The sequence below is a fragment of the Vidua chalybeata genome, chromosome 5, assembly GCF_026979565.1.
Source record: "Vidua chalybeata isolate OUT-0048 chromosome 5, bVidCha1 merged haplotype, whole genome shotgun sequence".
Classification (NCBI taxonomy): Eukaryota; Metazoa; Chordata; class Aves; order Passeriformes; family Viduidae; genus Vidua; species Vidua chalybeata.
Window position 1 is genome coordinate 9,313,082 of NC_071534.1, and position 15,438 is coordinate 9,328,519.

General features: G+C 40.8%; 1 protein-coding gene across 1 annotated transcript in view; it reads right to left on the reverse strand.

Moving 5' to 3' along the window:
• Positions 1-15,438, reverse strand: part of ST8SIA1 (ST8 alpha-N-acetyl-neuraminide alpha-2,8-sialyltransferase 1) — a 97,216-nt gene that overhangs the window by 35,827 nt on the left and 45,951 nt on the right. Inside the window, exons 3-4 of the mRNA XM_053942980.1 lie at positions 7,343-7,452; positions 3,452-3,544 (exon numbers count right to left, since the gene is read on the reverse strand). Coding sequence (XP_053798955.1) covers positions 3,452-3,544; positions 7,343-7,452 — 203 coding nt within the window. The remainder of the gene's footprint in view (positions 1-3,451; positions 3,545-7,342; positions 7,453-15,438) is intronic.

A 15,438-nucleotide genomic window follows, 5' to 3' on the forward strand; every position in this document is an offset into this window, starting at 1 on the left:
TTGCTGATTTTTCCCAGAGTCTTACGAATGGCTGTAGGCACACCACAGGTATTGCTACTGCACTTCCTCTTTCCTAGGAGGGACATTGAGCAGCTAGACTTGGAAAGAAAATAAAACCCAGACAAATATAAAATAATCTTCTGCCTACAAAGCAGATCCCTGCAGATGAAGCCAAGCTGAGCAGGGTGGTAGGGGAATGAACTGGAAACATCAAAGATGTAGGACTGCAGTCCCACAACAATACTCAGGGTTAGAGGATGGGAGAGGTCACTTTGGCCCCAGGAGCAGCTTTATGCAACATTTCAATCCCAAGTGCAACCTTGACAGAAAAGTTATGTTTTGAATGCAAAGTGGAAAAAGGAGTTTCACACAGGAGTGAAGGACAGTGAGTTCCAATATTAACTGAAGAGAGACATCTGTGAAAAGTTTTAGACAAAAAAAGAAACTGGGACAGTCAAAACATATCCTCTTACACTGGAAAATTTCTACCTCAGTACTTCTGTTGTCAGTTCTCCTGTATTAAACTAACTGAAGTTATTATTTTATTACAGCTATTATCTATATTTTATTATATAGAAAGCCAAATGAGCAGGACATTCAAAGGGTAGGACATTCAAGCCCAAATGAGAACAGAGCAAAGTATTTCACAAGTGAAAACTGTACTACTGATCAGAACAGTGGAGCCATGACTGACATTGAAGAAGGCTTCAAGCATCTGCACCTCTTCGTTATCCTTCAGGCCAGCCTTTTATACCCCTGGTGTTGCTGCACTGCACCTGTGTGCCCTCTGTTCCCTCTGGGGTTGGTCAGTGCACCTGGGCACTCCATGGCTCTTCCCTTCAATGCTGCTCACCTGTCCTGCACAGCTGGAGCCAATCAGGGATGAGGCTGGGCCACAGCCCCACTCCAGTCACCACAAACCCTGTGCCTACATTACCTTCACAGTCTCATTTCCTGCTGAAAACAGGGAAGAAACTTGATCTCTAAGTTTTGCAAAAAGCAATGTTTAGAATGTATTTTTATAGTCAAGGTACTCCTAGATTAAAACTGTGACTCTTCCATCCTAAGGTGCTAAATCGATAGGGAAATGGAAGTATGTCTGCAATTTTATTTTTCCAAGGCACTACTTCTGGTTTTAGAACCACACAGAAAATTGCTTTCATGTCCCTGGTATGAAAACTTTACCCTACTCAACATCACCATAAATTATCTGGTAAGGGTAAATCTTTTAGAAACCATGAATGGTGTTGCAGGACCAAGTCACTAAACCTGCCAGAAGACACTTGAGAGATAATTGAGGTGTCAAGCCTCATCAATATCAACATGCTTCAAGTAAGGACAAGAGGAGAGTGGAAGAATGGCAATGAATAATCCCATTATGTGATGCTAGATAACTCACAGCTTAGAAAAAATACATCAGTCACAAATATGAATGTCTTTGAATTTCATCAAAGTCTGGATGTATAAGTAACCTTAATTCCTAAAAAGCTTCTTTCCATAGGAGTGATGACAGAGTTGTAGTATTTTTTTTTCAGTTTTAACTTTCAAGACATAACCTTTATTTCCCCACTCTAACTTAACACACAGGAGATAAAATAATTACTTTGGGCAGCACACAGGAAACATCAGTCAATTATTTAAAAAAAATTAAAACATTTCTTCCTGACCAGGCAGAGGAAGCAAAGCCCCAAAGGAGGCTTCTGCCAGTTTTCAGTGCTATGAATTTGTTCCCTGTGTCATTCTCAGTTACTGGCTGTGTATCTCCCCCTAATCAATACACATGCACATACATTCCACAATACTCTCTCATCCAAGGCCTTGCATCACAGTAACTGTCCACTCACTTTGAAAACTGACATTAATCACCATATTGTTTCCTTTTTCTCTTTTTTCCCATTTCCCACCCCCCCACTCCTCCTTGAGATATCCACCCCTCACAAAGTAGCACCTTGCTCTCTCCATCTCCTTCTTCAACCATCTCCTCATTCCATCCTTCCCCTCTTGCTGGAGACTCCAGTGTGGCTCCACAGTCTCCTCCAAGCATCACTAAAACTCCCTCCCTTTTCTGTTCAAAAATAGTAACTACAGTCAGCTTTCTACTCCAGACCATGATGGAGGGGAGGGTGCAAAACAAACATGCCTGAGTTATAATAATCCTCTCTCTTAAAAACTGTAAAACCCTCTGAAAGGTTGTGTTTCACACTGCCTCTCTTCATTTCAGCCCAAATGCCATGGCCAAACTGATCTTTCCTTGATGGGATGTTCTGGCCATTTCATTCCACTTCTTAAATCAAGTAGCCATCTATGTACCACAGGATTTTCAGATTCCCTGTCTTCAGATCCACTGCCCTGAGTAACTCCCTGGTTTTGCCTGGCACCTGGTGCCATCCCCTGCCAGTTCTGCTTGGTTTGCTTTGATCTCATCCCACAGGCATTTCTGTGCCTTCCCCTACTCAAGCACTCTCTGCCTGCAATCAGCTCTTGAAGCTCCTTATTATTATTACTCCATTTCCCTCTTGCTTGTCCTCTCTGTTCTACTCTGTCAGACTGTCATCTCTTCCACACACTAAACTACAGAACCCCTCAATGCCTGAAAGAGAGGAAAAATATTACATTTAAATACCATCAAACATCCATTTCTAAGCCAGTGCCTTTCTTTTTAAAGCACCTGGCTTTCTACCATGCATTTATTTCCCTGCTTTGCTTCCTTTCACAATCCTTCACCTGCCAGTACTCATATTATACATTTCTTTATGCCTAATAATTTCCTGGTTCATGTTTTTTCTCTTGTGTTTTCCACTGAACATGGCAGGTTACTACCAGATTTTGTTCTACCTGAGAACTACCTACCTCATTCCAGAGGATAAACAAAGAACATGGCAATTAAAATTCAGGAAGACAAAATCAGAGAGATAGCACTGACATTTCTTTTCCCCACTCTGATCAGCAACTGACATTTGGAAAATTTCCACCAACTCTAATAAACAACACAAATCTGTCCCAGTTTCCTAAGAACGCAAAGCTTGTATGATCACACCCTGCCAAGCAGTTCCATCCTAACCCCTTTTATACTCTCTAACTCAGTATCAAACAAATAATGCAAAGGCAGTGAGGACTCAGAGGTTTTCTGTGCTAAAACAAAGAGAAACCCAAATCAGCATCTTCATTATCTGTGGGATGCAGCAGCCAGCTGGCCTGACCAGCAGAGTAGTCTGGGGCACCCATCAACATGTGCCTCCCTTAGCTCTCCTGCTTACACTGAAAGGATCAGAGGTTTAGCCTTTAATTATTTCACCTAACACCAAACCATTGCCTATGGCACCCTTTCCAGATCCCCCTCCAGGATCAGATAATTAGGAACACAACTCTGATGCACGAATTTCTATAACACAGATGAAGCATTTTTCTTTTTGTCTGCCCCCAACCAGAAAAGGAAAAATCTGCTCTCTACCTTTTTTGAATTATACTGGGATTTGCAGTCACCAGTTGGGTTTTGGATCCAACGTCCTTGCTGTATTCACTGGATAGAGGAGGAAGGTTGCACCTGCACACAAAGACAGTCAAGATTTTAGATGACATTCAGGACTGATAGGCTTCAGAAAATGTAAAAACAATGTATTACTGGACCAGACTACAATTGCTCCCTACTGTACCACAGCTATAAGCATTTTTGTACCAGATTGTGGGGAAATAGAGAAATAAAACCTTTTGCAGAGATGAGATCAGTATAACTGCTAAGGAAAACCAGACAAGCATTGACATTTCTGACAGGCTGAAAGGCTGTGGAAGAGGCTGTTACTACCTACAGAAGAACTTTTTTTAAAAACCCGAACTCTTTAAAAGTTCTGGTTTTCACTCTGTTTTGTCTTGTTTACGAGTATCAGGCTTCAGAGGGATAATACCACTCTGTGGTATTACAGGCATTATAACTGGCATTTTTAATATTACACTGTGAGGTACCATCATCCTATAGAAATTACTGAGGAAACACAGAGAGAAAAAAATCAGGTGGGTTTTTAGATACGTGTGTCTCAGTTCTGCTCACAATCTTGTTCTGGTGGGCAGGGTGTTGATGGAATAAAGCCAAAGCAATTGAGCAAGTTTACTTTGGGAAGCAGAGAATCAAGACTCAATAAATCAGAAGTAGAGGGAAACATCCACAGAGTGAACAGTCCTAAAAGCTTCTTTGTAAAGACCTAGGAGAAGGAGGAAGATGCAGGAGATACATTCAAACAGTATCCAAGCCTGTGCACTGCCCCAAAAATTAGTCAGGAGAAATCTACTCAATATATAAAAATTACACTAAAAACTCATTTCCAAACACTATTAATTTCAAATTTCTCCTTTAAAACATGACATGAAGAGTATTTGGAATGCTTAAAAGGCAAAAACGAAACCATGATTCTCAAAGATAAGCAGAATTTGGAATTTTTTTCAGAGAAAGGCTTTTAGGTGTTTATGTTGTTGGGGTTTGGGGTTTTCTCTCTGCAGTTTTTAAGTCGAACAAACCAACCAACCCAAAACCAACTAACAACAAAACAACCAAAAAAAAAACCCCAACCAAAACCACAGTGGTGTTATATCAGCCTCTATCTTCATATAAATACCAGCTCTCAAAATCTTAAGTTCTCATGTAGAAATGCCAAGGAAAAGGACAGCAATGTCCTAACTACATGGAACATAGATGAATTAAATCACATTCACCAAGAAATACAAAATTTCCAGGAACATTTTCTCATGAGTTGTGTACAATGTATTGAGCTTTCAGTCAGGAAACAGCTTCTAATTCACTCTACCACAAATTAAGAGAAGCTAGATAAATTCAAAAGAAGACAGAAAAAATAATCAAATGAAGAGGTTTCAGAAACTGCAATCATTGATAGGAAGGGGAAAGGGAAAGGCCAGAAGCATAGGAAAATTTTAATTCTCAGACATAACAAATTATGAAATCTTAACAAGAAAAAATTCCTTAAAATAAAGTAGTATTTGTGAAGGAAGATTTATAGCTGATTTGCCCTAGGGTAGAGAGGTGGCATAATATCTCTGACAGATGACAATTTAATGCTCTCTGCTTTGAATAAACACAAGCTCATAGGGCATGCTTTTAAAAAAACATTTTTGGTTCAAGTTGATTTGAAAGCACTCTGAAGGACTAAGACCTCAACCTAGTTTTTATCATCTCAGCATCTAGATAATGACAATTCTTTCATAGCCAGTCACAGATGCATTATTTAAATACATCATCAGTAAATCTGATTCCCACCTTACAGTGCAGGAAACATTAAGCAATGGCCTGAGTATCCACAGGAAACTGCAGGAAATCTGTTACTTGACCTTCACAACTATTTTCTTGGATTGGTCAGCAGAGTGCTGAGTGTTCTGCAGGTGAGGAACACACTGAAGCACAAGACTCATACTAAGAAACTTATTTTTTAATTCTCTTACTGTTATATCTGGTACTGAGAAGTAAGTACATGAAAAATAGAGTTAAAGACGTGGCTTAGGACTACTACCCAACACTTCTCTCAAAATAAGCATTAGCAGGTAGGGAACAGGGGGGGAAAAACTTTTTTTTTTCCCTTAGGAATAAGAATTAGAAACTTGAAAATCAGAAGAAGAGCCCATTACAACCACAATACCTAAACATGTAGACCATATGCACCTTTCTCATTGCATATGCAGCTTGCTGTGCCTTAGGGGCTGAAAACTGCTGCTCTTTTCATCTCTGTGTTGGAACAACTGTGTTTGTAGATGATGCTCAGCAACCAGATGAGTTTAAACACAATAAATAACCTTAGCAATTACAACATTTGACTGCAGCCATCTTCTCTCACATGACAAAGGGAATTAACAAAGAAGAGCAAAACCTGGCAGGACATTTCACACTGCAGAAATACTTTGAAGATATTACACAAATTTCTTTTCAAAAAAATGAAAAGAGTTATCGAAATCACCATTGCACTCTTTCTCTCTCAGATTATAGATATGAGACTTAGGAAAGATCAACTAAGTTTTCCATAAAAATTATTTCATATCACTAATACAACAGAACCTGCAGACAGTGGCCGGGATTCCAGCAGGATTCTCCCTATTGCTTATTTCTAAATCAAAGCAAGGTCTGTATATACTTTACCCTCTCCGCAGAGAAATAGGGTTTTATGATCAAGCTAAAATAGCTGCTGTTTTGTTGTGGTTTTTTTTTTTTTTTCAACTTCTGTTTTTGTAACTGGTTGCTCCTACCGCATTTTAATTTCTAGAAAATGTAGAATCAAGAAACTGCATACATGCTGCAGTTTCTTGTATTTAGTCTATGGAACACCTAAGGAGTTTTGCAGTAATGACAATCAGAGTGCTGCTCTCCCCCTGTGCTTTACATCTTCTCTTCTGTAAGTGCTCCAAGTATACATTTCCCTTTGCCTTTTAGTTATTCTGTTTCTTTGCAATAACAGGCATTTAATAATGAAGGCATTTTTGGTCTTTGCAAACCAGAAATTACAGGAATGGTTTAGAGCAAATTTGTATAGTTTTATAATAAGCCATCAGGATCGAATGAGGAGACTTGTTACAGTGGGTGTTCATTATGCACCCATCAGAAATCCAAAGAAACTCCAATTCTCTTCTCTTTTGAAGCATTCCTCCAGTTTCTCCCCCACAATGTTTCTCTTGTTCATGTTTATCAGGGAGGAACTAATTTCTGTCTTTCTTCCTTAAGGATCGCAGACCTAGAAAGTGCCAAATTTAATCACAAAAGCAGTAGCTGGTTCAACATCCCTCTTGACAGGTTCTTGTAAATTAAGGAAGGCTGGAGGGAAAGGAAATGTGAAGAATCACAAAAACCTCACATCAAGGGAAGAAGCCTGGCCTTTCCTCAGACAGCCACAATTCAGTCTTGAGGGAAGAAAAACAAAGGAAGACTTTGGCTTATAGCAACTCAAGCCTTGTCCCATCAGTCAGCCCATACTTGTTCTGAGTTCCATGGGTTGCACAGATGGCATTTAGTTTCAGAGGACAGAGCACAGAGCAGGATGAAGCACCCTGGCTACCACTGCATAAATAATGAGAAAAGCAGCTCCTTAGCACCTCCCTGAGACACTGCCCAAGGCCTCACAACTTTACTGACCAGCACGCTGTCCCCTCACCCCATATCCCCTTGCAGAACCAAGCCAAAACTCCTGTTTTGCCTCTCCTCACACTTTGAGCCAAACTGCTTGTGTAAAGCATCCTGCAAAGGCAGGGCAACAAGGCAAATGATCGTTGATTAATGCCAACTGAACAGCTTTGAAAAGCTGAGGCTTAGCAGGTGGAAGGGGGGGATAATGTGTCATTAAGGTTTCTGTCTTACCGCATGACAAAATCTGCTCGATCTATTTGTTTGCCGCAGCCACTCTTTTTCAGGATCCCACCGTTTCCCACCACGGAACATTTCTTCAGTGGCAGCTGGAAGGGAGTAGCCTAGCAACACAAAACAAGACCAGTTTTACAGAGGAGAACACAAACATCTTTGTAGCAGCCACTCCTGGAGAACCCAGGGAGGTGTTAGGGCTCAAAGTGACAGAAAGAAAAAAGGAGAATTAGAAGAGAAAGAAAAAAAAAAAAGTACAGAAATTAGCTGGTAAGTGCATGTAGAACCAGGCTGATCCCCACTCCCCAAACCAGGATGCAACAAACGTGATACAGAAGATGATTTTCTGCAAAACCAAAACTGCCTGGTCCTGATGCAGAACTGGCCAAAGTCAGGCAGTTCACAGGCAAGCTGCAAGGACACAGGGAAAACAAGACAACCAGGAAAACAGGGAAAACATAATCCTTGAGAGTGATCTTCCTGAGCTGATATACAAAAGACACCTCTGAGGAAGGAAGAAAGGAAGGAACAGGGAATGCTGTGATGACAGAAGTGTACTGACAATCTGGAGTCACCCTGGCTTCTCTCCATGGTTGTGTTGCTGGGACAGGTCAATCCAGAGCCGTAGGCAAAGATATTCAGAGCTTGACAGCAGCTCCTTAAACAGCCAGTTGCCCAGACACATTACAAATTAGTATTAGCATAAATTAAAATGGGACTATTTTAGCTGAGGAGCTCTTGTAGCTGCTCAACAGGGCATGAAAGTGCAAGTCAAATGGTCATGGGATCCTGTGCACCAAACACAGGAACAGATTAGATCTGCATAGTCCTCATTCCAGAGGATCTCAAAATATGGACAGGATATGTTCCTGTTAGCCCCAAGTCTCTTGTGAGCTTGGGGCAGTCGTGTAAGCAGCACTTCATAGTAGCCCAGGATATGAAACAAAAGGTGGTGAAGAGACATGTGAATTTAAAGCAGTGTGATTTAGTTACAGAATGTGATTTGTCTAAAATACAAGAGTTAATATTCTCCTCAAGCAAAAAAAAAAAAAAAAAAAAAAAATTAAAAAATTCCAAGATTTTTATTTATCAAACCTGTCAACCTGTCAAAGCCTGACTTTGCAGCAGAGACAGGAGTTACTGCACAGGCCTCAGAGCACAGGGATGCCAGGGAGAGAGGATGCAGCACAGAACAATTCTCTCTGGGTGGCCTCGCTTGCATGTACAGAGCAACATCTGCCATTGCATCATATATATATATATATATTCACCAGGCATTGCTATACAGGACATGGTCCAGAAAGCAGAGCCAGGATTCCAGCACAGACTGTGCATTTTTAGAACTTATTCCTGCTGTCTTATTTCTCTTCTTCCTAGATTTACTTGCTTTGTCTACCTTTCTCTGCAAAATAGACTCCATTCAGCTAGCATAAAGTCACAACCTGCTTTTTAATGAAAAAACTAACTCTGGATTAAGATAGGCTTAAGCAGAAAAGTAAATTTTAGTGTCCTGAGAGCCAGCCATGGGTAGGAATGTACTGATAGCACAGCAGAGCAATACTGAATATGCAGCTGCATTCTTGTCCTGTATCTGCCTTCTCAAGAAGATTTTTTAACTTACACTTACTGAACCAGGAGCATATCTTGAGATTCAAAGGACATGCCATCTCTGAGATGACCCTGATCTAGTGAGAACTCACATTCTCTGTAAAGGCATGGGGGTGGGAAGCAGAGGAAATGCAGACTAGATGTGTTCTATAAATAACAGTACCTTTCCTAAAGACACATCAAAGCTCCCTCCAAGACAGCTGGTTATACAAGGCTGTGCCAAACCGCAAAGGTGGCAGACATTAACTCTTGCTTTTAAGAGTAGTGGGCACTGTCACATAAATTCTGTGCCTTTAGACCCCCCAAACAGACATTTAGGAGTTGTTAAATGCTTCCAAATTCTGTCAGTTGCAAACAGCTTTTAATATTGTTTGAGATGACTTGCTGTGCTTCAAGGGAGGATTATTTCCTGTTCTGGTCAGAGATGATAATACCAGTTCTCATTTGCATGTGCACTTTGGTTTCCAAAAGCTGATGAAGTTTTGTAACTCTTGTCCTTCTATTATCCTGAACACAGGCTTGCTACCTGGTGTGTACAGAAAATTCTCACACCAACGTGAGGTAGTTTATTTTTTATTTTACTTTGTACAAAGTAGGAAGCACAGTGGGAACCCACACTTTGTGTAAATAGACAATTTCTACATTTTAACAAACAATGGCATCAACATACATAGGTTCCAAATCACACTATTTTTTCATTAATCAAACCCTTATTTACTACCTATATCTCTTGCTTACCATTCTAATTCTTCTTCCTCCCATTTACTGCTTAGTCCTGTTAACTTCACTGCTGGTGGCTCTTGCCCAAACAGGCTTTTCATTTCAGAATAGCACTCCCTTTCCCTTAAAAGAAAGGATTAGCCAAGCCTATAAATTTCCACAACTTTCACAATGCAACTACTCAATCACACCTCCCAAAGTATAGCTACTGATTAACAACAAAATAATTCCCAAGTTTGGATCACATCTTGGACTAGGTATCACTTCAGAGAGTCTAAGAAGCAAAAGAACAAGACCAGGGCTGACAGGGTGATGTGACAAAGCCAAAGGAAAGCAGAAGGGGCAGATTGTATCATCATGGTGGTTGTCCCTCTGCCTAACCTGTGAAGATCCACTTGCTCTATGCACACAGAAAGAAAATCAGGCTGAACACAGCTCTTGGTGGAAAGCCACCGTGCCCACAGACACTTTTACCTCCCCCAGCAAAGTCCTGAACAGTCAGGACATGGCACAGACAGAGTCCACACACCACCCTTTAGCTTAAAATGTTCAGTGGCCTGTTTTCCAGAAGACCACACTTTTAAACTTTACAGGCATTAAGCAAAAGGCAACGTTCCAATGCCATTACCAGCATGTAGAGGGGATGCAAAGTCCAAAGAATTAACTGTCTCTGTTGCTTGGTGGCATTTCAGGTGCTTTGAGCTTAAAGAAGAGCAATCACTTAGGATGAACTGAGAGAACCCTGCATTTGTTATCTTGCACATGACTTTGTTTCAGAAGTTCAGTTCACAGATCTGTGTTCTTGCTGAGACTGCAGGGACATTCCAGGAGCTCTTTGTCCAAATAAACACAAAACTGTCTGGTCACACAAGACTGATACAAGTCCTAGACTCAAGTGTTACCCATAAGCAACTATGAAATATATGGCTTTTTTTTCCCTCTCTCCACAAAACCTTCTATTGCTTTCCTTCTTTACATTCCACATCACAACACTTTGCTAGGCAAATTATCAGTTCATAGTTGACAGTGTGTAAATTCTCACATTAAAGGGCCCAGCTGTCATTTATACTAAATTATCACAAAAAGCTCAGCTGTTTTTCTCCTTAGAATTCAAAGCTAGCCTAATAAATGCTGGCTTTAGGCAGGATAGTTGTAACAAAAGCATTTCCACTAATATTAGCTTCCTGAAACTCAGTTATTGTCAACACCACATACGTTATTTCCTTCATTCATAAAATTTTTATGAATGGCCAGAGTCTCGTGGGTGGACTGGAAAAAAAACAGCCTCAGTTTATTTAGTCTGATAGAAAAAGTGTACCAGAAAACCACCAACTTATCCCCATTATTGAGTAATATATTACCATAGAATTTACAAATACTTTTAAATAGCATACCTTACATATTGGAAATAAGCAGGATGAATTCCCTTGTAAACATAAGTAATTTATTAAATGAATTGCATAAGGCATTTTTTAAAAAGGTATCTCCCAAAAAAAACAGAGACAGGAAGGCCCCATTGTCTCATTTTCCCCCTTTTAAACCATGAAACTCTACTGACAATCAGTGAAGGCATTCCAGTTCATATTCATGTAAACAAAAGAAGAACCTGCACATCCCCCTGCAAATTCAATGACAAATAACCATACAGAGCAATAGATTAAAACTCCCAATTGAATATGGGACTAATTTAACACAGCATCTCTCAAGCAATGCACTGATTAAGTTTCATCATTCATCTAAGTAGAAATAAATCACTGTCATCAGTTAAAAGAACATTACACATACTAACAAAAATGATTTTAGCTAATGCTACTCTAAATCACTTTGATTCCATTGTTAGGTTGTTAATGCACTAATTTTTTGCCCACTCGCTGCCAAAGACTTTAATCAGAAACCAAGGTCTTACTGGAAAAACAGGGGAAACTCCAGTATTCAGCCTCTGCTTTAATGCTGAAGATCCAAAAATCATTGAAAACGCTGAGAACATAAATTAGAATCATTTATCTTTTAACAAGCCTTTTGAATTTGAAAGAGATGCTGTAATTTTGCTGTCCCTTTTGAGAAGGCAGCATCCTGATGAGAAGGGTGAGGTTGTGGTGAAATTCCTAAGGAGCCAGCTAGACCCCGAGAGTGCCGGTGCCTTTTCTCACTGCCAGACACTGCAGGGTGGCAGTGGCTCCTTCTCCATTGTTTGCAGGTCACGTTTGGTCTGACAGCCCTTTGTGCTGCCTGCAGAGCTGTGAGACATGACAGCTCGGCCACAAAAACCCAGCAGTGCCAGGGAAGGCATGTCCCAACAGGGAAATGGGGGGGGCTCTGGTTCTTCCCATTTCCTTTGGTCCTCTCCAGCCAGCTGCCAATTCCATCCTAACCAGGCGCAGGAGCCCAGAGCAAGGAGTGACCCAGGGGTAGCAAGGTAACAGGCACAGGATCACAGAATGGTTTGGCCTGGGAGGGACCTCAGAGATCATCCTGTTCAAACACCTCTGGGCAGGGACACCTTCCACTAGACCAAGGTGTTAAGAGCCCCATCCAAACCTACCTGGCCTTGAACGTTTCCAGGGATGGGGCACCCACAACTTCTCTGGGCAGCCTGTTCCACTGCATCACCACCCTCACAGAAATACTTCTCAAACTCCACATATCTAGTCTAAACCTACGCTCTCTCACTGGAACAGGTGGGACTCTGATTAAAATGTGATTATTACAAGAAGAAATGGTGGCAGTGACTATGAAAGAAGATAAAGAAGAGATCCCACACTGGATCTCCAGCTACCTTCTCCAGTTGATTTTGGCACTGCTGGCTGGAACATGTTAAAACCTGAAGCTGAGTGTTTGTACCAAAGAGAAGTTGTCCAGGTGGGACAAGCTCCTCTGTAGGTCCCCATGTCTCAGCCATGACAGCGATGTCTTTATTCAGCCCTGAGGTGGAATTCACATTCAAGCTTATGCAAACTTTGTGCTCTCCACAAATACATGCTTTAGGCAGTATTGTTTTTCACAAGATTAGAGCCTCAGGAACTACCTACACAGGAACACGGGCTACAAAAGACCACTTGGAAGACTAAACGCATTGCTGTGCTGCTGCAGGAAAAGCTCTGCTAGCCAAAAGGATCCATGAACTGCAGAGAAGCCACATGCTAAAGAGAGAACACTTTAACATTATTCACGTAAACCAGGAGCAGCAGTGACTAAGCTGGCAGTCACTTTTAGTTCCAGCTGTACTTTAAGTAGGAACTTCAAAATGGTGTGATCTTTAACAGCTTTCTACCCAGCATGATGTCACTGCAAGGGAGCACTTGCCTGGAATTAAAAGAACATTTCAAATAGCTGATGTGACATTTAATTCAATAGAGTCAGCCTCCATACAGCCAGGACAGCACAGTGTGGGGATTATGGAAAAAAAAATAAACCAAAAAAAAGCACATTTGTAGATTGGAACAGACTATTGACTGAATATCATAGACAGTATTTTAAACAATGACTGCTCTGGCAATGTCAAGGGTATTCTCCCTGACAGGACTAAAAGAATAAATAGGTGAGAAATTCCAAAAATCTGCAAGATTTCTGGATCCAAACTTTATGACCTGCAATGCATTAGGACCCCAAATTTTGGATTAAAAATTATAAAAAGAAAATATCATCTGGTGATACTGTGGGGGTGAGGAGGGTTTCTCTTATTCCAAGAGATGCTACTGTTTCAAATATTTCCACAACTGGGAAGCCTCAAGCAGAACTTATGTTGCCTCCTAAATAGCTGCATTTAAATCTTCTGTGGAGTCACCCAGTCCCATGTAAATGGTATGAAATAGAAAAATAGTGTACAAATTTCTTCAGGAACAGCATGACCAGAATCCATAAACAACTGCCTCTGTTGGTTTCCCTTACCCCCTTCTCATACTCTTGAGTGATTCCTCTGATTTCCTGTTTAAATCCTGCATGATAAGGCTAAACCTTGAGTCAGAGGGAAAGCACTGAACTCTACCAGCATCCACAGGAACAGTCAGCCAATCCTCCCTTTTCCCTGAACTCCTAACAGCACCAGATGCCACGAGGAGGACACCAATCCCCTGGGTGGGATTGCCAGCCCTGCCCTGCCAGCACCTTTGGAGGCAGGGGCACAGGAGCCTCCCTCTCACTGCAGCTGGCTCAGGTTAAATGCAGGCACTGTCCAGCCTTTACACAGCCTCCCAGATCATTGGCACCAGGTGGCAGAAAAACACGTCGGAACACAGCAGGTATTCCAGCACTTACTTCCCTGTTTCTCAATCTGCTCCAAGTCTGAGCAGAAAAGAAAAAGCTGTGTATCGACCTCTGAACACCGGGGTTGCTTTCATAAAATGCTCCAAGCTTAAGCCAAAAAAAGTGCACCAAAACCTTTTCAAGTTGTGACTGTGTGTTGCATGGAAACAAGGATGAACACAAGTCATCACTTCTGGGTGGAAAACTACATTTTTAATGTCATGCAAATCTATTAAACAACACAAGCAGTTATCTTATGATAGTTTAACGACTTTTCTTGCAGGTCTGGGAAAATGCAGTATAAATTTCAAGGCAGTTAATCTCCTGCCTTGCAGTGCACAATATCCTGGCTGAGCAAGTTGCTCTCTGCAGGCACACAGCAACTCTCATGCACAAAAACCTTTGTTTAAAGTAAATAACTTTTACATTCCTGGTAGAGAAACGAAGACAAAACCAAATAATATGAGTGCCAAATGACAAAATCCTCCAACTTTTGCCTGTACTTTCTCTCCCAGTGATTTCCAGATGCACAGTTTGAGTGGCAAGCAGAAACCAAAAGAGAATAGGGAAAATTGCAGGGTATCTGCTTACTTATGTCTGGTGCAGGAATGAGCAAAGAATGTTGAACTGTTCTCTTGTGGCAGTGTGGGACAACACAGTCAGCAAGGAAGATATCTGGAGATTTTGCAAGACCAACTATTGCTCAGGAAGGGGTACTGTTTACTTTTCCCAGTTTTACAAAAGGTTTATCAATAATTTCATGTTCCTCAAAATCTTATTAGCAAGACACAGAATATGCAATAAATAGGGGTAGTTTCAGCTCATAAAAAATAAAAAGGGCTTTCAATCCTACTTGCAGAAAGGACAATAACACTTAGAGAAAGGAATGGATCTCTGAATTCCTGATCCCATTGATATGAATAAGCAGGTACAGCAGAGGTAATTGATCAACTTATTTAGGCATCACAATACAGATTTAGTTATCATGGGAGGTATCAAAGGAGCAACACACTTCCATTTTGACAGTACCTCAGACAATGAACCTCTGCAAGGAAAAGATCCTCTTATCAGCAAGTGATCTTTGCCTTTCTGTTACCTCTGAATAGTTCAGATGAATCACTGACATCTTTTGAGATTCACTGGTTAAAAGGACATCAAAGACAAGTAGCAAGGATTGAGCTGTCCAGGAAATTTTCAATTAGAGTTTGAGCAGAGTTTAAACACTGAGATTGGTTTCTCAGGAGCACAGAAAGACTGCTTATGTTAATACTTGCACACTTCTATTTTTTTCTCCTCTATTAATGAGAAAAATTAAGCCTTTAAGAAAGTTTCACTTACCTTATAGACAAGGAGGCAAAACATAACTTCTAAAACAAATTTCAAACTTTGAAAACTCCAAGTTTTATAACAGATACTGAGGTTATTTAACAATGTATCAACCTGCATCTTACACCTTTAATCTGTCCTTCACGCAGAAAACGGTATGGCACATGATCTGGCTGATGCAACTTACAAGACATGAAAAG